The sequence below is a fragment of the Melospiza georgiana genome, chromosome 6, assembly GCF_028018845.1.
Source record: "Melospiza georgiana isolate bMelGeo1 chromosome 6, bMelGeo1.pri, whole genome shotgun sequence".
NCBI classification, from domain to species: domain Eukaryota; kingdom Metazoa; phylum Chordata; class Aves; order Passeriformes; family Passerellidae; genus Melospiza; species Melospiza georgiana.
Genome location: NC_080435.1, coordinates 41745403 through 41772343, shown reverse-complemented (window position 1 = coordinate 41772343; position 26941 = coordinate 41745403). Strand labels below are relative to the sequence as shown.

The window sequence follows — 26941 nt, the reverse complement described above, 5'->3', positions numbered from 1 at the left end:
AACGCAGAATACCTGGATAGCTACAGCAAGACTCCAGCCATGGCCACTTCAGGTGTAACTTCAATGCATTATGCAGGTCCTAACATATTCCTGGCCCAAAAACCACCCTGTTCAGTGCATGCACCAAGCTCAGCCCCAACTGTCCTCTGTACATAGGAAGGCAGTAGTGGCAGTGGCACTGCAGGGGAAAGCCCTGGACGTGCTGCTTTCACTCAGCCTGCTCAGTGCACTTTGCTCTGCACATCCTGGAGCCGTGACAGGCTCTGGGCTGGGCTGCAGGAGACAGCAGCTCAGCACTCAGTCAAAGACTGACAGGCAAGAATGGCAGGGCAATCTATGTTCCCATGGAAGGAAAGGATTGAGCTGGAGGTTTCTGGTTATGGGCAGGCTGCAGCCCCTGTCTCAGAGAAACAAGAGTCATGACAGACTTGGAGCAATGTGACACAGAACAGGAACGTGGGCAGGATACAAAAATGTGCCTTGGTCTGGGACAAGGAAGACACTGGGCTGAGTTTTCAGGAACCTCATGAGGAGAGGAACATGTAGGACCAGATTCTTTGTCTCAAACTTCCTTCTGTGACACCTAAAGTAATGAATGCAAGCAACCTATAGGGTATGTAATCCATGGATTAAAAACAGGCTCCCCATTTGACATTCAAGAGCAGTTGCCAACAGTAGGATGACATTACACACAGACAGGAGCAGAGGTCTGCACTGACCAATTGCAATTCCAGCTCATTGTTGGTATTGGTACTACTACAAATGGATGGGGTGGGTTAAAACATGGAAAAGAGGCTGCTCTCAATGACAAGACTCACATCATTCTCTATAACCCAGCAATGCACAATCCAGGGTAAAATACAAAGTTGGAGGGACAGATGCCACAGGGGGCAATCACAGAGATAAATTTGGGGCTCCCAAGCACAGCATGAGCTCTCATGTAAATCTAGGATCTACAACATGGGAAAGATTAAAAGCACTATGTAAACATCTTGCTTACCTCAATGAGGCAGTTGCTAGAGCCCTTGTCGCCCACGGTGCAAGCTTTTTGTCCCCTTGACTAGTCAAGACTGAGAGAATGTGCTTGCCATGGTAAAGCACCTGAGAGCACAGTGCCAGTCTTGTAGAAAGAACCGTAAAGAGATAGAGAGCCAAAAGGCTGAAGCTGCTGGATTCAGTTCAGAATGAAATACTGCCATAGTGCCTCCTAATGGCAGGGGGAATTATGCATCAGCCAAAGGAGAAGAGAACTAACTCAACTTTTCTGTGGCTTCCACCTGTTTATATGAGATAAGTTACAACATAGAATAGTCTTCAGACACTGCTTACCAACACTTGCAGATGTCCTGGAAGAAATTCTGTTGCAGGACTCTATTTTTACCTGATGAGAATACATAATCTTGGACTGTTGAAAGACAAACTGTGTGCATCTGAGAACATATTAAAAGCCAGCTATCAACAGAGGACCTGCAACAGGACTCTAGAGATATGGAACAGATCACACAAGATTAGTAGAGACATGACTGGATAACAACTGTATCTGAGATTTCCAATACTTCAGCTCCCCAAAAGACCCCTCATCACTAGCCTTCAGTAATCAAAGGACATGCAGGTCCTGTCTCAGAAAATTAAATGAAAGCTGTTTCATAAAACAAATTTAATTTTTACTTGAAGTCATCACAAATTGTCTGTGATGCAAGTCCTCTTTGAAAGGTAGGCAAGGAGACAAAGTAGCTTTGAGTGCTCTAGTACCACTCCATAAAACACTGAAAGTCTTAGCCTGCAGTAACTGATCACTAGCTCTCTGTTGCAACAGTTCCCATCCTATTTCCCCATATTCCCTTTTGTCAGGAGGTATTGTCTATTCAGTCCTTGTTGGGATGTTTTCTGGAGCACTGTGATCAGCTCTGAACCAAAATTGCCAACCCTTGTGGACCATTTTTTCCTTCCTACTATCAGAATGAGATTTCATCTTGATGTTCAGAGCTTGGAGACCCAGAGGTCAGAGGCTACCACACGATCCACTGAGCCACCCAGTCCCTAGAACACAATGTTAACAAATCACCATTTATCTTTGTTACTGCAGCAAGTGTCCAAGGCAAAACGGTGCCAAAGATCATATCTGTTGGGATAACCTATTGATTTGTGTCATATTCTGCCCAATCCCTATTTTATTCTTGCTCAGGCAGAGGTCAAGACAGGTTAAAAATAACTCCTTCAGTCTGAAGCACAGGATTGAGGAATTTAAAGCCAGGCTGTTCTTCCCAAGGGTGGGGGTTCAAAAATCACCAAGACAAGCAACTGAATCAGAAATCTACAGCAGTTGTGAGCAAGACCTTGTAGTCAGGGAACACAAGCCATGGCAAAAAGTTTTGCAGCTTTAACTATGAGGGGTTTTTTCTGTGAGAGGGAATAAATCAATCATCTTAGTTCATTCAAGCAACTAAGCATTACAAAACTTTACGTGATGTACATACACAGTAAATGCTTTGAAATACCAGTGCAGATTAATGCAGATGCAGTTACAGCATCCACATCTCCTAGCCAAAGTATACTGACCAACATCAGCATAATTCACTGTCCTTATCTGACAGTATGTTAAAATTTTGACCTTTATTACAGGCGTAAAAAAAAAATCAAAAATATCAGAGTTGAAGCAGTTACTGCTCTTCCTAGCACTAATGTTCATGTGCTGGTTTTGTCAGAGAACTCTCTAGGTAGATGCAAATTTTTATTTAGATTATTTTATCCCATTTCAAAACCTTAAATTGCCAACACTTCAGAGATATTTTCCCTTCCATTAACATTATGCCCTACAGAAAATGAAATTTTAAACTAATACACATTTACCCTTCTTTTTCATTAAAGAAACATTATGTACATGCAAAGCAAAACAACGTTTCTTTATCGAATCTACTTGATCTCCTGAAAATTTTGCCCAGTAACACAAAAGAGGATCTTACCTTTACTCTGGCTTCATATTCTCACTTTCATATATAGATTAGATGATTAAGAAAGGAACAGAGTTTTTTACTGCATGTTCTAAAAACAGAATTTCTGACACTTGTACTAAAGCTCAGCCAACTTTAAGGGGCCTAACAGGTGGAAAAGTATTTTTTCTTCTCTCCACAGAGAGACTTATATCTGAGTATCATTCACTTAATGGCCACAGTACTACAGGCCTCAGAAGTCCTTCCTCCACAAAAGAAAGGAAATTAAACCAATCTATGCTACCAGGTGATAAAAATATGACTCTGAATGACAGAGACAGAAAATAAAACCTCCCACCAACTACCAGTACCTTGCCTGTAGAAGAAGATGGGGGTATCAACTCTGCAACAGGTGTCAGAAAATTCACTCACTTTCCCAATCAAATATCAAAAAAAATATTGCTTCCATTTCTATATCGTCCTTGGATCTGAAGAGACAGTATATTTGAGGAATACACATTAGCCATAGCACTCTGGATAAGGATCAGTTACAGACTTCATTGCCTTTGCACAAAAGTAACATGGAAAGTGTGCAGCACCTCCATGGGAAATGAACAAAACAGAAACTCCAGTTCTACCAGGACAGCTTCTCAGATGGGATGAGAAAAATCTCTGTATAAAGTAGTTTATTGAAATAGAGCAGTACAACCACCCTAATGTTGTAGCAAAAGCAAAGGAAAAATCAGGAGGGGCTGAAGTTTTCCTGGCCTTGCAGACTGGCACAGGGGAGGCAGGCTGGCTCACTGCACACAGCATCCTGCAGCTTTGGCAGAGGAGAAGGGCACGTGAGAGCAAGCAAGGGGTACTGAGGCAAAACTTGACAGCACTGAAACTACTGAAAAACATGAATATGTTCATCTCTGCCTTGTCACAAAACTGACCTGCCCCATGGTTAGGCAGGCCCAGAGATGACTGACCTTGCTGAGTATCACAGACAGGTTTCCCTCTGTAACAACCAACAGGTGGAAGAGCCAAGGGGCAGTTTAAGCCTCAGCAATATCATTACTTGTATGATGCATGCTTCAAAGCCATCTCTTCACTTTCTATATTCTTTCACCGGCCATTTCTGGAACAGCAGGGCAGAGCCCCACTCTGGGCTGCAAGTGTCATTCAGCTGGGGCTGCTCATTTACAGGTTAAAGAGGAGACCACCAGCACAGGCAGGAGGAAGAGCAGACAGGGGCAGGAAGCAGCAGAGACTTAGCAAAGCCCTCTCCTCTCTGCTCGCTCTCTAGTGGTTCTGCAGGCGATTACTCCAGAGCATCCAGCCATACCAAAATCAATAAACAATTTATTCGCAGCCCAGGGAATTTTGCCACACTTAATAAAAGTCCCCAGTCACAGTTATGGCTTCATTTCACTTTAACATCTTCTTTAACTGTCCCTTCTTTTCAAGATCAATTAGAGGCACGTGCAAAGAGAAAAACAAACAAAAACCAGAACCACACACACACAAACAAACCAAAAAACAGGGAAAAAACTAAAAAGCAAGGTCAAATTGAGCAGCCCTGCTTCTCTTCACCACTTTCCCGAGGCAAACATAGAAATTCAGGGACTGACATGTAACACATTGGGACACCTTGTTTACACATGCTCCTTGCAGCCTCTGGTCCTGGGCACAGATCAGCAAGACAGCAGCCTTATTTAGGAGAGCTAGAGTATTTGGTAAGACAGTTGAGTCTACAAAAGACATCTGTGTTCCCTGCAATTTCAATGGAAATTTAGCACCTCTGAAAAATTCCAAATACAAAGGGTGAAACTCTACCTATCCTCAAAAGGGACACAGATCAGACACCTTTGAGTAGCTCTTCATCTTGTGCTAGGATGATCCAGTCTCACTGTCCCAGTCATGCTTTGGCTTTTGATGAGACATCCAGAAGCCTGCCACTGAATCATCTTCTTTACTCCAGTGATTTGCAAGAGGAAAGGGGTGATGAACAAGGGTAACTTCCATTAATAGCAACTGGGGAAAAAATAGCTTTTGATCTCTCCTTGACTTTCTGAATTGAGGTGCTAATATTGCTTTGATGTTGTGTATTCACTTTAAAAGTATTAAAAAAGCTGTCTGTGTTTTCTTGGTAACTTGTTTGAAAAAAACCTATCTCTGCACCTGGGATATCTGCACTTGAATAAGACATAAAACAGTCTGGGAGGGCCTGGCCCATTTGCCAGACTTTCAGTCCTTATAAAGCTTCTTGAGTTCAAATGCTTCCTCAGATAGAACCCAAAGTCTCTGCCCTAGCTAAGCTGAGCCCATCACCCACCATAGCCGTTGCAGACAAGAACAGCTGAAACAGCCCTTTTCATCGTTTCACAACTTTTCAGACCCAGGCAGAGTGGGATTCAACAGCTTCATGCCCTTGATGCCAGCACTGCCTTTAGGTCCTTAACCAGAAATATACAGCAGAAACTGGCTGAAATCATTACAACTCCTCAATTCTTCCCACTACTGCAGGAATCAGCTAGACAAGATTTGCTTTGCCTTCACGCCATCAGACACAAGAAGGAATCACCTGAGAGCAGCCCTGGCAAAGCAACAGCTGGGGTGACCGACCTCTTCAGGGAAGACACTGCTGAGCTGCTGCCATTCAATAGCACAGGCCCAGAAAATACTATTCCCACAGGTAACAGTTTGGCCTCTAACACTGCACTTAGAAAGAGGCAACTTTTCATTGAAAGCAGTTGTGAAATGCAAATAATGGAGACTGCAGAAAACAGAAGGGCACTTATCACCATGCCACAATCACCAGCAAAGCACCTTCCCAGCTCAGGCCTCAAACCTGAGAAGGATCTATACTGAGCCTGCGTCTCCTCTTGTGCCTCCTTCACCAGAAAGAAAGAACACAAGGAAGGAAGCCTGGGGACAGGCACACACCATTCTCTAGCTGGCTCCCACTGCATTGGTAGGGCATACACAAAATTAAATGCATGCACACAGTCAGCAGGGCAGTCTGGCTTTCAAAATTAAAAAATACAAAGAAGGTTGACAATAGGTTAAGATATAAGGTACAAAAAATTGCTCAGCTTTCAACCCAAACCATATTTCTCCATTAACATCTCCAAAATGTGAGTTCCAGCTAGATCTCTATTTAAAACACATCTACCTCTTATCTTGGTTCTTCTTCCTGCCTGCACATACCTTCATACATGTATCTTCCCTGATGACTTCCATTGTGCTTTAGCTAGCATCCTGAGATGCCCTGGCTCTAGTCCTGAAGGTTAAAGAAAACTAATTCAGCAATCAAGAGTTCAGCAGCATCTCTTTTTTGCCATTTCATTTCCCACTGATGTCATAACAGATCATGTATCATCCTGCCCTTCCTCACCTTTACCACTTGCGGCCTACACCCACATCCTTCTCTGCTTGGACAGTATGTTCTCTAAACAGTAAATGCTCCTATTCAAAGTCTGTAGAGCCTTGGAGGAAGATGGACTTCAATATTGACCAAAACCTTCTAGGGACTATAGGAGTACAGAAAGAAAGGAAAGCTGAGTTTACACAGATCCCACAGGTTACAGCAGTAGCTCAGGGCACGTTGGTCCTCAGATTCTTTGAAGTACTGCTTTTTCCAGAAGACTACCTGGTCAATTTTCTTTATATAACCCTTTTTGGAGGAGTTTAGAACTCTTTGTCCACCACTGACATGATACCGTGCAGATTTTTCAGCACCCTTGCACTAAAATAACCTAAGTTTGGATCAGATGGAGTGAAGCATTTCAAAGAAGGTTATGGAAACCTGCACCTGTTATAGCCTCATAATTTGAAGCCTCTCAGGGAACATTGAGATCACCAATATATTAAAGCACACATCAGAAACTAATAGGGTGTTAAATATTTCCAATTGAGAAGAGCCTACATGTCTGGGAGGAGACATCTCCAGTAAAAAAAACTGTGTGCTGCTGCACCACAAGCCTTTGGCAAGACAATTTTCTTACATGCAATATTTTACAGATTGTTCAAGGCTAAAGAAAATCTATCTTTGTTACTTAAATGCAAAATATTGATATAGAGCTCAGTGATACCCTGCAACAGAGAATTGGTCATCACCTTGTGCCACGGTGCTGCTGTCTGTGTCAGGGGGTACACAGCAAGAAGCCCTGGAAACTGGGACCTTCAACAGAATGCAGTCACCAGCTACTTGTTTGTTGGTTTAGTTGGGAGTGTTTGGAGGAAGAGAAGGAGTCTAGACAAGGAGACCAAATAATGGATGCCCTAAGTTAGTCACTGCATGGAGTCACTAAAAACTTGAAACAAAAGAATTCAGTCAGAGTGTCACTGGGACAAAGGGACCAGAGGGATGAGATACCATAAACAATCCACTGGTAGGAATCAGAAGAGAACCTTCTCCTCCACAAACATGTTACTACTCATTTATTGCACATCAAGTTTATATCTACCTGGAAGTTTATATCTAACTGGAAAGCACCAGTTAGAAGCAAGGCAATCTCCCAGGCTGTGACAAAGCAAGCTTTCTAATATCCATAATGCCACCAAGAAAACAGAAGGAGCACAGCATTTCCAGAACTACTCAAGATTCTCACCTGCCCATGAAACCCAGTTTTTGCAAGCACAAGTAAGCTGATGAGTGTTTTTGTTTTCCCTTAATGTCCAAACACTTGGCTATATCCAGCCAAGGTCAGGAGGTGACCATGAGCAATAACAGCTTCTTAACTGCTTTCAGGGACCTGATCCTATGGGGATTAAAAAAAAAACAAAAAAAAACCAACAAACAAAAACAAACACCTCAAAAAAGAAAAAAAAAAACCTCACAAAAAAAGCACCTACTTCTGCAGCTGTACAACAATGAGACCTATCATGGCTGAAGCACTCTTTTTGCCTTTTGTTTAAATAAGGAAACTGCCCATATAGAGGCTTTGTCCCCTTGTATAGCCTGAGAATTTCCATATTCAACAGAAAATCTTTCTCAATGCTGAGCCCTGATGCAACCAAGAGCCCTTATCTAGGGATGGAAATGGAGACCTAGTAGGATGTATAAATGGAGCTAGATCATGTAGCCAAAGTGAATGACATCCAGTTCATAATAACATGTCATAAAGCTGTCCCAGAATATGAAGAAGTGGACCAAATGGTTTCCCAAAGGTAGACGCATGTTAGAGCCAAAATGGTAAAACCTATAAACTGAGTCTAAGCACTGCATTGCATTCCCTGGGCACAAAAGGGAAATAAAGGGGCTACCTGACAAGTAGGTCAGTTTTCCCTGATCGCCCTACAGCAGGCAAAGCTGTGATTTTATACAGGAAAAACTGAGCACTAGCAGGGTCTGGAAGAGAATGGGTCACAACTCTTCTCCCTGCCAAGATGACAGTCCTAAGGGTCCACCAAAGCACCATATTTGCTTGTCTTACTCTTTCAAGGATCACTTCAGCTGTAGCATTTCATTGGACCCTCCCATCTAACTGGGATTGCCTCCAACAGCTTTAATTAAGAAAAAATAGTATTTAATACAGGAATACCCTTATGTTAAAGCCTTTTCAGAGATGCATGAAGCGCTCCAGGATGCCAAGAGCCCTGACAAATGTACAGTCCCTTGGGACAAGGTCTTTAATGCTTTTTATGGGCTGATGCAGTCTCCAAAGGTAGAACTGATAACCAGCAATACATGTTATTGCAGCACCTGAAAATAAGGCCATCCTGCTCTTTAAATCAACCTGCTTTATGCTTTCCTAGATGGAAAAATATAGTCACATGTTATGCTCTTTCCTTAAACTCAGACCCTCCAAGCCCCAAGAGCTTGTAACAAGAGCCCCAAGACAGTAACTGCACCTCTGCATCTGAGAATTAGTCAGCACAGCTCATTTCTGCCTCAGAATGGCAATTGCATTGCCTGGATTGCCTCACTACAAGCACAAGAGGGCTGGAGAGTCAGGTGATCTCTTCAGCTGTGGAAGAATATAACCACTACACCTGTGTGCAGCCAGGCACACAGAGTCAAACAGCGCTGAAGCAGTGACACCGCTGCCCCAGACCTGGGAGATGGAAGAAAACAGAGACCTTTCTGGATTTGAGTGCACACCCCAATCAATCAGACATATTTCAGGCATTTGTTGTTTGTTTGTAGGGTAGTTTTTTGGGCTTGGATGTTTGGTTGTTATTGGGTTTTTTCACCATTTATTAAATGGCATTTATACTCTGGCTTCACAGAGTACTTCCAGACCCCAGAATGCTTCAACACTCCCATCTGACAAATTTTCATCTACCTAACCTGCTGAGAAGAACAAAACATTTGTGTTCAACAGGACAGATGGATTTGTAAAGTTGGTACAGGGCAAGCTGAGAGATGTTTGCTGATATGACAGAGAACTTGAGAGTGGGCTCAAGTGACAAAAACATGAGAGACTCCTGCATTGCCCAGTATGTCCCTCATTCGGTCTCAGACAATGTTGTCATCTTATTTCAAAAGTTCCATACCTTCTTGGTGATTTCTCATGGACACCTCCTTACAGCACTGACTCCTTCTTCCTCACAGCACAGCCAACAAACTGCAGCTCTCTGCTCACCCAGCTAACCCACTCTTTTGTAGCACTCTTCTTGTTGGACTCAGCTGTGGCCTATTAAGGGCAGGCCTGTTCCTAATCTTTGGTGATTAGTACAGCTGCAACTCCTCGGGTGTGAGACTACCTTCTGCACTATCTTTATTTTCTTACATTCTATCCCTCCACAAGACAAGTGTGTTACTCCTGTGAAATCCTCACTTGGACATTGTGTCCTTCCTTGGTGACTCGAACACTTAGCAAGCGTCCCTGTTAGCAAAGCCTAAGCCTCCCTTTCATGAGTGGCAGGCTGCTGTAGAAGGCCACTTTACCAGGCAATAACACCTGCTGGAAAGAAAATTCCTGTAAGCAGATTCCTTGTGACTGAAGCAGCAACCTTGACCAGTCACTTCAGAGCCCTGTTACATCCATAATGATACTGTCTCCACCTTTCCCTTCCCCCCAGCATGAAAGATGAGTGGTTGTGTGGAACGAGTCCCCGAGCTGTGATGGGAATCCGTCTCGCTTGGCTGCAAAAAATATATATATCCTGGTATGGCTGTGATGAATCCTTTCATTATTCATCTGCAATTGCCCTGCTACTGCTGCTGTTCTGTTCTCACTCTCTCTCTTTCTTTTATAAATAAAAATGGAAACAGATTAATGACAAATATTGACAGAGATTGCTTTTAAAGAGCCACACCTGAATGTGGGCTATGGGGGAGAAGCAGTGGCAGAGCAGCATCAGAGGGATGGGAAAACCAGGAAAGACTAAGTAAGAGATAGGAAAAGGTAAAGATGCTCACTCCAATTGGGCTAGGTGAGTACCGATTGGAGCAAGGTATCCTTCTGGTGATGTGGACCTCAATTTGCTCCAACAAATGAGCTCTGGATTAAACAGAGCTGTGCATCCAAAATATCTGAAGTAACTAGAAGCAGTCAGTTGTGCTGTCCAAGATACTCTGGAGCAAAGTTTGCAGAGACTAGAGCAAAATATTCAGAGGACAAAACCACAAAACACAGAGGGGCAGTTACACACAGATCACCTGGTGATCAATAAACCAGTGTTTGTCCCACTCCACTCCAGGTGACCAGTGAACATCAAGGCTCTAGTTGGCACAACTGCCAAAGCTACCTGGATTTTAGGAATGTGACTCAGATGGACCAAATAAATCTGTAACCAGTCAGGTCACAGGCTGACAGTGAGTGAATGCATCCAATGGAGGCAAACCTGGCCTCATGCTACCTCCCCTGTCTATTCCCACTGTGCAAAGAAACATGGTATGTGTTATAATCAAGTAGCACTCCAACAATAAAAATTGTTTATTCCTATTTAACATTTCATCCCCCTATTGAAGAAAGCAGGAGAGGAGTGGCAGAGATGGTATCTAATCCTAGAGCCAGAAAAATCATCTCACTTTGGCTTTACCTCTCATCTTAAAATAACCTGTTGTAGCCACTCTGAGCAGATGGGCTGCAGGAGACAGAGCTCAAAGTCCTGGCCTCTTGTAACCAAACTATACCTCTTCCTTGTAGATCCTGCTACATTTTTTCTCATCACACAAACACATGAAAGTCCTGACTTACAAAACGGCCAATTCTGCTTGTTATGCCACACACTGCTGCAGCATCATAGGGAAGGGCAGAGAGCTTCAGCCATTGCACTTGCCTTAGCATTTAGCCCAGATGTTGCATCTTAAACCTCCTAGGTGCTGTGTCAAACCCACAGATTGGAATAAGTCTGCTGTCCCACTCGGAGGGCTGATGCCACTCTGGTGTCCTATACACCTAGTGATGCCCTTCAGATCAGCTGAGGGTTCAGAGATGACAGTATTTTTTTCTCCATTCTTCTCTCTGCTTTTAGTGTCTTCCTCATCCTCCACAGACAGCTTGAGTTTTGTTACTACTTCTCTATATATTTCTATCCCTATGGTAATCTCCAGTGATTGCAGTCTCCCCCTCTTAGATCCCATGCTTCCTAACTCAAGCACCATCTATCTCCCCAAAGATACCATGTCTGCCAAAATCCCCTTCTACCAAACCATTTCCAAGGCTATGTCCCCTTCCTGCCATTGGTTACACTTCCTATGCAGCTCCTTATTCCCATCAAAGTGTTTGGCCTCACATATGAGAGCAGAGATGTGCACGGACTCATTGCTGCTCCTTGCCAGCCTCCCACTTAACTAAACCCATTTTCATCCTTCCCTCAGAACTGCTCCTGCTCTTTTGGTGCCAAGCCACTCTCCCACCCTCCCGTCCTCCTCAGAGCACACTGCTCCTTGGACTCCTTTCAACAGCAGCTAATTCAAGACATTACAGCACAGAAGCCTGTGCCAACATCCAGTACATAAACAAAGATGAGATACATGAGAGGAGAGAACACACTGTCAGCATTTAATAACAAACACTAATTGCAAACAGGGGGATGGACTTCTCCATTCCTGTTCTCTCAGCAGCCTAAAGCAATCTCAGCCAAGGGACATGCCCATTCACAAAGAAGGATCCATTAATCACTAAATGACTCAGTAGCTGACTGACTGCCACCAGCCTGCTTGGTGTCTCACTGATCCACTGAATGGAGTGGAGTTGGAGTTTTATTCCACCTCATTAGTGTAGGCACACAGAAATATAAGGCCTCTAGCCATGCAATTTCCAAAGCCTTTCAGGTCTGCTACAGATCTGCCCTATAATCCTCGCAAAATTTTAACTTCTCTCTGTGCCTCCCATTTTCCTGAGAAAATTGCCTTATATCAGATCCCAAAACATTGTCTTGTATCAGATACCAATATAGCACTGTTGTGGGCCTCAACATTTCAGTATGTTTACTGAAAGCTGCTGCAAACAATAGATAGCATTTTTAACAACATTTTCTTTTACCAGAAAAGCTGGTTCTCATCACAAGCAACATGCCATAGAGAGACCAAGTATTTTCAATAATTTTGCCCCATCATTCATTGTGCTTCATAGATAAATCAGACCCCAAAAGAGAAGACAGCCATGTAAACTACACTTTGGGCTCTCTAGAGCAGCCAAGACCCCTTCAACCATAATCCCTATTTAGGAAGCATATACAGTTATGTCACAGGAAATGTGTCTTCCCTCCTCAGCTAAAGATCGTGTCAAAACCCTTAAGGAGCACCTGGGAAAAGAGGTATATGCAGTTTATGGCCATGTGACTTTAGCACCCCCTCAAAGCCCCTCTTGCAGCCTTGCACTGTGTGGATTTCCTCAGAGCTGCTGAATCCCTGGAGACCATGGGGTGGTTGGCACAGATCTGTAAATGATTGAGCCAAAGTTAAAACCTTAGTGCTTGCCAGCTGTCTGAGTCTTCCTCATTCAAACCATTATTCCCAGGACTTTCTCCCAGCCCATCCAAGCCCCCAGTCCCCGTCCTGCCATCATGCCCTGGGCTGCCTCTAGCACTCCTTGTGCACATCAATCAAGCCAAATCAACTGAATAAAACAGCAGAAACCAAGTCAATTTTTGCAGTTGAAGTGGTTTATGTGACTCAGAGGAGTCAAAGGAGGAAAAGGCAAAGAGCAGGAGCTTACAGCCAAGCATGAAGAAACAATGCAGTGGAGATGGAAGGACAAATCTTTTCCTTCCATCAGTCATAAACCATTTACCCCACTTCATGGCCTTGCATCCTGTATTTCCAACCAAAAAATTCCTAACATTTCAGTCAACTGCAGACTTTTTAGAGTGCTTTAGGATGTGCTTGGATGAAAAACTAGTGCAGAAATAGAATGTCAACACCCTTCCAAATTTTTACATGTTTTAGGGTTTCAGCTCCCACAGACACTCAAGGTGATGTTGGAAACCCTTTGAGTGCAACTGAACTCACTGTATCCTGATGTGTCCAGCTGCACATACATCACACATGCTACTCTAGTCCTCATGGTACTTCTCCGCTGATTTTAAACTACACAGCCCTTCAGAACTCAAAGTCTGTCTCTTCAGTACCCTCCCCTCCTCAAGCTCTGGGGCCAGTAGTTACAGCTTTGCCAGTATATTTACTTAGGGCAGACTTATGAGAGAGTTTCAGCTGTCATTGTGCCTTGAAAACTTCATTAGCTTTGATGATGCTTTACAAATGCACACCCTGCATTAACCTACATGATGTTTTAGCCTTAACAACACTGAGCAGATTTGAAACCTGTAGAAAGACAGAACATCTGGAGTTTACTGACCTTCACACTCCATTACAAAGTCCACTTTTCACTCAAGCTTATGTTTAATGAGATGACATGAAGGGCTTAAGTAATGGGGTATAGTATTCACATGGATATAAACTATCCAAGCAAAGGCCTACTCCTGCCTGTCTCTTCTTCCTCCTTTATCTTGCCCCTTGTGTCTCACAGCTTTGCCCCTTTGCCCTTGTTCTGACTCCTTCCTGATCCTCCCACCAGGTGACAATTTGAATTTTAAAGCCATTTACATTCCAAAATGTGCATAATCAGATTTTTATCCTGTACTTTTCTGATGTGACTTTTTTATTATGACATCAAGTACTGACCCATAATAAGGATGTAAATGCCCACTTTAATGTCTATTAGCAGTATCTGCAGATGCATATAAAATTATAGTATCATCACATAACTACATATTAACCTCTTGAGCTCCATGACAAACTCTCCAGGGAACACTGCATTCCAATTTTCAATTACCAGCAGTAGTTCAGTGACAAGCAGTAGAAGTTGTACTCATCCATATCCTAAACACTTGAGGTACTTGCAGAATGACAGAGTAGACATATTCTAAATAGACCAGCTCTGATTCTTCCAGTTGTCAGTTATTTGTGACAAGTTTTTGGGTTCTTCCCAGGGACAAATACACAGTTACATATAAGTATACATACACATGGGATGTAACTCACCTGAAATAAATTTGTGGTTTTCAGCAGTTGTTTCTGAGTCATATGGTAGTGCACCATCATCACTTTATCCACAGCGATTAGCAGAGAGAAGATAAGGTGTGCAGCAACTTACCATGTGTAATCTTTTATGCTTCTGTTGAGCAAACAGTGCACTTTCCTCACAAAATGCCCACTTAGCACAGGTGTGAGGTGCAATGTGTGAGCAAGGAACTATGTGGACTGCAGTACTTAGCTGCAATTGTGATTTTCTTATCCTTGCAGTAATCTGTCCAGTCCCAAAATGTTATTAATAGAAATTCAAACATTTTGATTTTCATCTTTCAGCTTTATGGAATCTCTTTAAATAAGAAAATGGGTATTCAGCTTGCAAACAGAACCTGCTAACCCACATCTAACAAATGAACACAAAAAAAGCTTGTAGAGGGAGGTTGTTTGTCTTTGTCTTTTTGTTTTTTTTTCAAGATGCACTAATTTCTCTACAAGATGTAAACCAAGAGTCCATGGAGAGAACAGAACAAAACTTAGGATAATAAAGACAATAGTTAGTATCATTTTCTCTTTGTAATCTTTTCCTTTTTTCTAATACAGCTCAGTCAGATGATTGATTCTGGTTCCAAGGGCATTCCTCCCAAAATATACACTAAGACATCTTTTAAAACTTTGCTGACTTGGGCATTAGAAGGCAGCCTATCATTTGTTAAACAATAGTCAGGTTTACTTTACTAGACAATCATTACTGTGTAGTTTAGAGAAAATAATCAAGAGGACAATACTTGAAATATCTCTGCCAGACATGAGTTAAAATTCATGTCATCCTATGATGTTCAGGTAAAAGTATATAAATTGTGATTGTTCCATAGCAAGTTTTCACCTACATATTCTCTTTTTTGAGATGTAGTAGACAAGTTACTTCACAGCAGATTCTCTACAATACTATGCATTTGGGGCTGATCTTTCAGTTCCTTTGAAGTCCAGGAATCATAGTATTTCCAGAGACAAAACATATTTGGGGAAGTTAAAATACCTTTATAAGGAAACTCCAATACAAAGTGAATACATACCAAGTCCTAGCTCAAAAATAAATAAAATATATACACACAGATATACATACATCTGATTACAGATAAAAATACTCAAAAAGGTAGAAATCTCTTTTCTGCCATCCTAAGTTGTCCCTTGGTCCATACCCTTTACAGTAATGCTAAATCAAATTATTACAGAGTTTATTTTTGAGACTTTTTATACAGAGCCATAGAAGGCATGCCTCCAGAGAGGTGAAGGGCAAGAACTGAAGGAGATGAGCACAAATGAGTCAGACCCAATGACAAAAAGGACAAAGCAGGATGCTGTCTGGGTTCTCATGATGAAAGCAACTGACCATCAGTCCTGGAGAGATGCCTGCCTGCTACCATCTCTCTCTTAGCTGAGAAGCCATAGAAAGACTTCAGCAATAAGGACAGTGCTCCTCACCTCATCAGTAATTGTGGCTGGATGTGAAGAATCTCTGAGCACTTACAGGTGATAAGGAAGTTTGTAAGAAATGTGATTTGAACCCACAAAAGGGTACAAAGTCAGTCCCTGCAAATTGCCACTGTCTGTGTATCTCATCTTAGGCCCTTCAAATTACAAAAAAAAAAAAAAAAGGGTTTTGCTTCAGTCTCAAATTCCTCACTTAGGCAATAAGGGTGACAGTAACATTCAAATGCTCAGCACACAAGATCATTAACAGTCTAAGCTGTCATAGCAGGAGATACCCTGAAGATACTAACAAATATCTTTCCTCTTCAGAGTGGAGTCTGGATGCTGTGCAGTAAATAAAGCTTGAAGTCAGCCTAAGTAAGGGGGAGAAAAAAAAATCCAAGCCAGCAGCTGTTCATTCAGAGAGTCTCAACTGTCCTACACTAAGGGCCCCGTGTGAAGGGGGCAGATGGACAGACTGAGACACACAACCCTCAAACCTATCATGCAAGTGCCTGATTGCATTGCACTGCACATGCAGAAGGGCACTGATTACAGCAACATGGGCCACTCAAATTGCAGCTTTGTCATCAGAGCACAAATGTTCTGGTTTATTTGTTACTTGAGGGGTGGGTGGGGGTGCTGAAGAAGATTCTTATTTAAATGTCTAAATACATATGTAAGCAGATGAAGCCCATGGTTTAGAGTCATGCAGCCTATCAGTGTGGGGACAAGGGTGAAATGTCACCTTCCCCAGGCAGCTCCTGCATTGTTTGAGTGCAGAACAACAGCCACACCTCATGGCCCCCTCTCCCCAACCAAGGAATCAAACCCTGCATGTGTAATTCCCTCCTTCCTATCTCCACAGTATCTGAAAGGAGCAGTAAGGGATAAAAGATTCAGGAAAGCTCCCCTTGCTGTTCACTGGATGACCAAGAAAGAAAACACAGGACTTCTTTCACTCACCATACAACATTCAGCAGCAGGAGTGTCTGGCTCAAAATGGGAACATGTGTTTCCCCATGGAGGAGGGCTAGGTGAGTCCAAGCATTTGCAAATTATTTTGTGAAGCAGGATGAAGAGCCCTAAGGCAACACTGGCGAACCTCTCAGGAAGCTGGTGTCAAAATTACAAGGGAAACATCAGTGTCAGTGCTGGCATTAGTTTATCAGAACCACTGGTCTGCCATCACTGCACCTGTAGGCAGTCTGCGAGTGATGATACTTCTCAGAGGAAGATTCCTCCAATCTTTAGGTACAATTCTCCAATCTCCAGTACAATTTTTAAAGTGTGTTTTGAAAACTCTGTGTGCTACATCTGCCCTATTGCAGCAACTCCTAAGATCTGCTCACATTCTCATAATTAGACAGCTCTCTGACACTCCCCCACCAAAAATGAATTAAATTAATATAGTTTACCACTTTGAAAACCTATACTATATTTCATTAAAAAAAAGAATGTATGTATCTGTTCTTACTGGGAAATTACTCCATGCCAGTAGAGAACAAAATTTGTACCCCAGATTGGAAATACCCTTTTATTTATATGTGAGAAGTTCTCCATTAGAACATAGCAAGTCTACTTGCATTCATCTGTAGTTTCAGTTGATTTTTATGAGATGAAAAAGCACAAAGAAAGGTTTCATGGCTTGAAAAATATCAAAATTGATGAATGCCATCATAGTCAGCCCTGTTATCAAACTTACCACCAGTTATTCAAACTGAACTGAGAAAATTCTCAGCCCTGGGATGTAAAATTAAGCATATGTAAAAAAGCACCATTCAGTTTTTCCTTTTTAAATAGAAATTAATCCAATTATCAGATAAAATGCTTAATTACTAAAATTTTAAAATTCCAAAATTGCAAGTAGGTGTAAGATTGAAACAGCTAAGTTTTAGACATCTGAAATTTTTGACATTACCAGTAGTTTGCCAAATCTGAGTCCTTCCCATAAGACAATCTATTGCTCCTTGTTCCAACTACTTATACCTAAAAAAAATCAGCATATTTCACAAGGAACATTTCACAATTCTCACAGGTGCAGCTTGTAGATGAGAGAGGAAAATAACCACTTTTAAAAATGGGACAACCCTCTACTGCCAATATGGTGTTAAAAGCTTGAAGCCATTTCCAAAGGATCTTGATCTTTTTGTTTAAAAACATTTAGTCCACTTGGGATCTAATTTTTACAGTTTATTCATTGGAACAGTTAAGGTAAAGGGATTCCTATGTTGCTCCTACCACAAATATGCATAGCTATTAATACTGGGACACAGGCATAGGCAAAAGAAAATTAGAAGTCCTCTGTTCATTTGATCTTTGAAGGTGTGTTATCATGGTAAAAAAGAATGATGCCAAACTATCTTAAAAGGATGTTGGTGTTGGCAAAGTGAATTGATATCCATTAAACTATCAACTGAAACTGACCTGCTCATTTAAATGACATCCCATTTGGAACTGGGCAGATCTGAAGCAGTGCCTTAGAAATGAAAGGCTATTTAAGAAACTCTGGAATTGTTTCAAATTCCAAACAGGGAGCATCTCACTTGTCTAGAGACAATGTCCTGACAAACTGGGAAACAAAATCATTACAAAAAAACTCCAAAGAATGGACATGATAAATTACCTCAAATCCTTCACTCAGGTTTGCAATTCAAAGCAAGAAAAGCACAGTAACTCCCTACAGACCTTCAGATTACAGTTTATACTTTATACTTATGGAAACGGTCAAGGAAGCATGCAGATTAATGGAGAGCCCAATACTGTAAATCTAGGCAAATGTCAGCAAAACCTCTCGTCCCCCATCTCAACTCAGTTCCTTTATATCAGATAAAACACTTCTTTCATATATTGATTTATTTCCAGTTTCTATAATCAGAACAGAGATTCTGCAAGAGCCTCATTCAGAGAATACACATCTTATTTAAAACAGAGGAATACAAGCAGGAATCTTTCTTATTTACATGTTACCCTTAAAATAAAGTCCCAAGAACCCAGAGTCCAACTCCTACCAAACAGCTAAATCTTATGACCTCATAAAATATGTGGGACATGCACAAGGCAGCTCTTCACAGACTCTGAGTAGACCTTTTTGTGAGCTATCTCTAGGAGAGCCCTCTTTGACAGCAGAGGGAAGCTGAAATGCAACTGATGGTAGCTTTGGCTCACTATCTGGTGTTGTCAAAACCTGAGGGAAAATTCAAGGACTTCAGCAGTGCCCAAGGACTCTGGTCAGACCAGACCAGTCTCAGATCATGGGCCTCTTATAAATGCCTCCAGAAATGAAATGCACCAATCTAGGCAGCCTAGGTTTAGCTCCAAGTTAATTTATATGCCACCTGCAAGAAAAAAGATGCTTTATTACTTAGAATTTCCAATGCCATAATGGTTTTCTACCACACAGGCATGACACCTTTGATTTTCTTCTGATAAAACTAAACAGACTGAGCTCTTAAGTATTGCAAACTATAAATACGATTGGTACAAAATTGCACTATAATACTGCTAAAGGAAATGCAATAGATTTTTGAATTAAAAAAAAATAATTCTTACTTTCTAGGACCTTGTACACTGAAAAGCGGTGGTAAGAATTTTAGGTTCAACTGCCTGAATACCACCTCCTATTGTAGTATTACAGCAGCGTTTGGGCAGCAAAGACTGGCAGCATATTTGGGTATATGAGTATAGGAAGCCTGAATAGCAATATCAGAACACTCTATGAGAAGTACCACAAGTGACTCTTAACACTTACTCTGTAACTGAAGAATACTTTAAGTATAGACACTAGAACTGAATGCATATGGATGTGGAATACTGGGGATTTTCATGCAGGAGCACAATTAAAGGTTAAATGACAAGTTTTACAGTATGAAGCTTATGAAAAATGATTTATATGGGTTAGTGGATTACATAGGACTTGTTGACTGGGCATACAAATACATGTCTAAAAAGCATCATTGAAAAGAAAGAACAAGATTTTTCACCCTTGCTGAAAAAAAAGCATGGTAAGAAGCAATGTCAGGATGTTGATATTAGGAAAAAAATATTCCAAGAGAAGATGCTATTTACTTATAAATACAGTAATTAATAAGAAAACTGACTACAAAAAAAAGATATGCTAATCCTTACTTGATGTTTTCATCATCAGGATGTGTCCTTGTAAAAATATATTTAAATCCCATTGCAGGATAAATACACTAACCAAAAGTTCAAAAATGTTTTCTCCAGCCTCAAAAAAAATTTGTACATCTTTTTTGAGGCAGGACACTGGGCTAAGAGAACACTAAAAAAAAGTATCCCTATATTACTGCTTTATCTTTACAGTACCCCCCAGGTAGGCAAACCAGGTCACTGTGAGAGACAGACTACCAAGACAAGCAGACCTTTGGTCTGACACAGTACAGCATTTTTCAGGCTGTTCATCCCAATTCCTTCAGAGTTTATAAGGACAAGAGGGCAGCTTTGCAAAACCCTGATCATCCTAATACTGGCATCTCTGCTTTAGGACATTGAATACTCTAGCTCATAACATCCAGGACTCAGCAATGCTTTTCTTGATTATTGTCTGCAAGTATATGTATGTTGCATCTTTCTCTGATATAACAGGCTGTACCAGTCCATTTTCCAGTTTTACCAATTCTTGAAGCTGGTACAAGAATTCTCTTGACATAGCAAGCCAGTGAGCACACCTTTTCAGCTCGCTGGACTCACAGTGACAGCCATGCTTGCATGGGAAGGCATTCTCACCACATTAAAGTTGAGAACGATGTTGAAAGTTCCTTCTGTCTCTACAATGTAAATCTGTATTAGATGTCAAATGACTGAGGCTCAGCCACACATGGGTCTGCAGGCACTGCTGCCAGTTTAGTTGACCTGCCTGTGGCACTGTGGCACTCGCCTGTGGCACTATTCACTCTCTTAAAAAGAGATGCTTTGGTACAATTAAGCCATTATGTCCTCTGTGCTGAGTTCAAGCCTTGTACTGAGTAAAGTTAATGGCCTAAGATAATCTTTTACCTCCTGTATAGCAAGTGTCCCCTTATGCTTCATGCCTTAAGAAGCATTACTGTAAAGAATTTTTCCTCCACTTGATGGTACAAAAGGATGTCGCAGTCACAAAACACAAACTGGAACAGAATACAGGAAACAAAACCACAGAAATGAAGTAAAACAATGAGAACATAAGTTCATCTTCCTTTGATGGTTTCCTAACAGACCATTAAAATACATTTTCTGAACAAATGTAGTATCCTTCACTTTTCCTTTACTGAAAAATTCTCTGGTTACAAACTGTTCCTCAAGACAACGAAGCAAAGTTCCTATCCACTTAACATAATTTCTTTTCAATATCTAGGCACACATACTTTTTGTATGTATCTAGGCACACATGGTTTTTGTAGCATCTTCCTTCTTCAGTACAGAAGGGGTTACAATAAAAGAGGCACTCCATCACACTTCTTGTTGCCCTTCCTACAATTTCCCTTCTCATCCTCTGCCCACTAAGCAGATCTCTACAACATCCAGAATATAACAGCAAGAGCATCTACAGTTTGAAGGACAGCACTACCCTACTCAATGTCATTATTCAAGAATGATGCTGGCAAGACACGCCTCTGCATACCACAATCACAAAGCTAATCTATCATCCAGTAGCACTAGTCCCAGCCTCTAACAAGTTTCTCTCCAGCTCCTGTTTTGCTGCTTTCTCCACTTGTTACTGTACCTTAAAATCATAAATCCATCATGACAGAAACTACATTCTTTTAGTCAGTCTTCTCCAGGACTTACCAAGCTTGGCATTAATCCTGACTAGAGCTCACTGAACTACCGGAATGTGCAAAGAACAACTAGGAAACATGCTTCTCTCAGTTTTTGATTTCTCTTTCTGTCCATCTTCTCCCTATACACAGAAGTGTGTCATTTTAAGATTGGTCACTGCTATCTGTGAAAAACTGTTGCCATTGCACGAGGTGCCCAGAGACAAGAAGGGGTATGTATCATCACTTTCACCATCAACCAACACATCACTCACCAGACCTGTTTGATTGGACTTGATGATCCCTGTGGGTCCCTTCCAACTCAGGATATTCTATGATTCTATGATTTAAAGGACTTTAATTGCCTTTCAGTAGCACCCAGTATGATCTCCTCTACAATTTTTCCAGGTACTGGGGCTAGACTAGCAGGTCTGTGTTTCTTGGGTCTCACTTCATGCCCTTCTTATAAACTAGAATAACACTGAGTAGATTTCAGTCAGGATAAACCTTTCCCAGACTCCCAAAGATAGACCTTTCCCAGACTTCAGTAGGGATTGAGAGAGGTCACGCTACAACAACCACTAGCTCCTTCAGTACTCTGGGATGAATCCCACCTAGCTTTATTGACTTACAAACATTCAGCTGGTCCCTTACAATCTCCATGTGCACAAAGTCACTATTCCCACAGTAACGATCCTCCAAATCAGAAGACAGAGCAGCCCAAGGTCTGTCAGTATTATAATGAGATCAAGGAAAAAAAAAGTACTGAATGCCCCCCACCTTTTCGTCACTCCAATTTGTCAGGTGATCATTCACAACAAATATCAGTCCAATGTTTTCCTTAGACCTCCTCTTGCTATTTATGTACTTCAAAAACCCTTGCTTGTCTAACACAACAATTCTGGCCAGTTTCAACTCTAATTAAGTTTTGGTCTTTAATAGCTTCTCCCTGCATATGTGAACTACAGCTCTGTAATTTTTCTGTGAAGCCTGACCTTGCTTCCAGAGATCATAGAATCCTTCTCTTCCTGAGATTCAAGAGGAGTTCCCTGTTAAGCTGGTCTTCTGCATGGCATGTTTGACTTTCAACACAGAGATCACCTGCTCTTGTGCTTTTAAAAGGTGATTCCTAAAAAACTGACCAGACTCAAGGAACAGCACACTAGTAACCAGCTTACTGAGTTGCCTAAAGTCAGCTCTGTTGACATTCAGGGTAGGAACCTTGCTGACCATTTTTCTCATTACATCAAAGATTTTAAAACGACCCATTTCACGATCCTGTGGCAAAGGCAGCCACCTACCATCATATCTCTCAAAAATCCTTCTTCAGTAATAAATAACAGGTTTAGGAGGGGATCTTTCCTAGTTGGCTGAGTACTTGTGACTACAAATTATCTTCAACATACTTCAGGAATTTCCCAGACTTGCTTGTCACTGTAGTATGGTATTCCCAGGTCCTGTCTGCAAAGTTGAAGTGTGCCATAACGACAAGGAGGAAGACAACTAGAGAGAAGACAAAACTGAAAAAAGACTGGGACGTCCTGGTGCACAAAAAGTGAAATATGAGTGAGCTGAGTATCTTTGGAGCAATAATCACATACTGGACCATCTTGGCAGAAGCACAGCAACTAAAGCAAGGCATGTTATTACTCCTTTCTACTCAAGTAATCCACATGGGAAGCAGTATCCTTCACACTGAGTACTGTGTGAGCAGAGTGAGTTTTAAGAAATCTGCTTTAGATGAAAAAAAAGAGGCAAATCAATGGACTTATTTTATTCATCTAATAATGCTGTAGGTACTAAAATCTGTATCAAGTTACTGAAGTCTGAAGATATATTTTGATAAATACCCTAGAGTAACAAGATACATGATTCATTTAGGTTGCTTACCACTCAGGAGAATTTGGTTGAGAATCTGACTGATTTGTAAATGGATTCTAACCTAGAAATAGAAAAGACAGGGCAGCTGCAATAACTGGAGTCTCCTGGAACTTCCAGGAAGTTGCCATGGCAGGAAGTATGGCTTGTCAAGACACTGCCACATTTGCTCTTCAGTACTGCCACGGGTATAATCTGCCTTTAAAGACAAGAAATACCTCCTAGGAGCTTACAACCTAAGTAAGGGCTTAACCAGATAACAGTGCTACTGACCTCAATAGGAAAATATGATAAATTCTCTTTCCCTGCACCCAGAGAAAAATCACATGAAGCATCGCAACCCACCCCTCCACCACCACAATGAGATGAAAGCTCTTGATTCCCTAACACCTTTCTTGAAAAAGCTTTTAAATCATCCTGACATCACAGAAGAGAAAAAACTATTTGGACAATACTTAGAATGCAGCAAGATATATCACAACTGATTTTTAAAAGGGAATACAATGGCTAAAATTGTATGTAAATAAAATAAATTGTATTTATTGCATAAAGCTGAATGGTCAGTAATCTGAGTAAATCTCTTGAACAGACTCAAACTAAGAGAGGTTGTGGAGGATACTCCACAAGATAAAAACCAGTCAATTTCACAAATGCTCTTTCAGGGAACCATTCATTATCATTAGAGCAGCATGCAGCTTAGATTACAAGGCTTCAAATACTAAATTTTATCTGCAAGTTGTCAGGAGAACATTATCACCTTTCCCATTCACTGTATTCGTGAGTACTAGATAGTCAAACTACTACTCTTTAGGTTTACCTTCTCTTCAGATGTTTTAGATTACAGGCCCTCCAGTGCTGAGACTTCCTGTGTTACCCCTTAGGCATTGTTGTTCAAAATAGCTACAAATAAGAAAAAGCCATGACAACTTTAAAACAGGAACACTTCTTCCTTTATAAACTATTACAGCTTGTCCTGTAATCCAAATAGACTTCTGTATTCCATCATTAAGGTAAAAAGGGTTTCCCCATTCTAATTACTTCTTAAATGTACCACGCAAATAAAAAAAAAATAAAAAAAAAAAAGAAAGAAAAAAAAGAGTTTTGAGAAGGATTTATAGTGACAGATCTGACAGTTTGCTTGTGCTGCAAAATATAAATCCAATTTGGATGTCTCCCCAAGAATAAGTAGGTATTAGGGGATCAGACACAGTGTGCATGTAGTATAACTAACTATATCTGTCAATCATGATTTACAGTCATTCAGTTATTTTTGTGTATATTATGACCATTTCCCATTTTAACACACAGCTAATATAAATCACTGCTTCATATTCACCCAATCAAATCTGTCTCTCAGTCATTTGATTCATAAGAGAACAGAACACTGCAAAATCAGTAAAATCACACAAATTTTGCTGTCTGCTTAAGAGTGCTACATGAACTGCCACAATCAAAACAGATTTTACAAGTTTAAACAGTCCTGTCTGAAAGCTCCACACAAGGAAAGCAAAAAGTTCTATTCATACAAACAGGACTTAAAGGACTTAAGAAGCTGTGAGGGAACCTGTTCCTTGGTACATGCTATACAAATACATATGCTGAAAACATAGTTGAAGACAAGCTCCGGAGTTATTACAGAGAGAGAAGAAATCCCTGTCCATATATTCTGCAACACAGGAGGTAACAGCAGACCGAGTGGACGTTGTGTGAAGAGAATCTCTTTAGTGTACACTGCAGTGTAATGCGCAATTATCAGCAGGTGGAGACACCTCCAGTAGGTGTAGCTGACAATACTTTTGAAGGAAGAGGAAGCATGATACAGAAGGAGTCTGATCTATACCTATAATGCTCTGAACTCAGGTGACACTTTAAATGGCTTTTTTGTTCAATGGAATGTTAACTTCAACAAGCATCCTTTAGAAACACTAACAGACATTTTTTAATTTATATACTGAGATATGGATGTTTTGTATAATCTTCTATCACACTGCAACAATATTCAAGGCTCTGGGTTTCCATCCAGGACACCAGCTTGCACATTTAGTCCAAGTAGCTCTCCCAAATCCTTATCCAGTAGGAGGTTTAGGAATGAACATGCAATATGCAATAAAGACTGAAGACATTCAGAACAAGGGAGAAGGAAAAGGTTGAATGGACAATGCTGCCAGCGTGCTAATGGCAATTTCTACAAAGACAAGCACCATATTTGCTTTGCCAGAAGCAACATGATTTGAGTCTGTTAGCACATGGCCAGAAAACATTCTGCTAATACAGGATTCAGGTTCCATGTTTCAATGTCTTAGCACTCCCTCCTCATTCCCCAGCCAAGAAATCCTTCTGGTCTGGAAGCAAGCAGAGGGAGACTCCTGCCTCCCTGAATGGCAGTGGGACTTTCACCCTGAAAATGCCAAGTACACAAACAAGCAACATGTCCAGAGGGTGAATAAGGATCTGAAAACCCAAAAGAAAACCTGTACATGACCCATTACATATGAGCTGGAATCAGGGAAAGAGATGAATTCATAATAAATACAGTGATAGCAGGAAAATTTCTAAAAGCCACTGCAGTCCCAACACTGATTACCTTTTCTTAAACATAGATTCACAAACATGATTTAGGTGTGTGAGGCACACAGACCAGCCTGGATGATGGCACGCACCACGCACCAATACTGAAGATACCACACTGCCAAACAAGATGTTTGGTGCAGACAAACACCAGAATCAAACACTTCCAAAGTCGAGCAAGCCTTTACAGTTGCAGTGCTTCCCTTTTAGCTGTATCCAGGGCTCTTCTCTGGTGGCATTTTAAAAAAGTTACTGGAGGCAGCAATAGTAGATTTCTCAGCTGCTGGTGTTTTCCCAGTCCACTCAGAGTTCTGGGATTTCAAGGATGGTGCTGCTGGTAGCTCTGATTCTGCTGCATCCATGTGGACAGATAAAGTTGCTGAAATATAAAATTGCAGGAAAGGGGAACAGAGGAAGACAGTAAGAAAGGGCAATAAAAAATGTTAGAACAACTAACTTCATGGCAAACTCCTCATATATATAATTTCATTTATGAGGATATTATTTATTGAATTTCTAAAAGTTCTTCATCCAAATTCCTCTGAAACAGAGGCTCTTGATAGCATTAACAATTTTGCTCTAACGATTCACACATTCAAAACTCTAAGTTCCCAGTCCACTAACTAGTTCCCTTAGTCAGAGTTCCTGCTGAAAACCAAAAGTTTTACCTCTCCCATATTTAATGTGAATCAATTCACAATCATTCATCTTAAAATAACTTAAGACTCCTTGCAAAGACTCAATTAACTCTCTACTTGAGACTTTCAAAGTCTCTGAAGCTGTGGTAAATTTCAGGTTGCTGAGCTCATCTAAAGAGGAAAACATACTTCTCTTCACCCAGTAAGGGCAGTACCATGAACCTACACATATATCCAAAATGGTAAATCAGCCTATTATGACAAGAAACTACTTGCCAAACTAGG

The 26941-nt window shown here is 41.1% G+C and overlaps 1 protein-coding gene across 5 annotated transcripts in view; it reads right to left on the bottom strand.

Annotated features, from left to right (window-relative positions):
• Positions 1 to 12985: 12985 nt before the first annotated feature.
• Positions 12986 to 26941, bottom strand: part of GPATCH2L (G-patch domain containing 2 like) — a 43556-nt gene continuing 29600 nt past the window's right edge. For all 5 annotated transcript variants that reach the window (XM_058025731.1, XM_058025728.1, XM_058025730.1 and 2 more), the window contains one exon: positions 12986 to 26397. In XM_058025731.1, coding sequence (XP_057881714.1) covers positions 26225 to 26397 — 173 coding nt within the window. In that variant the 3' untranslated portion in view covers positions 12986 to 26224. The remainder of the gene's footprint in view (positions 26398 to 26941) is intronic.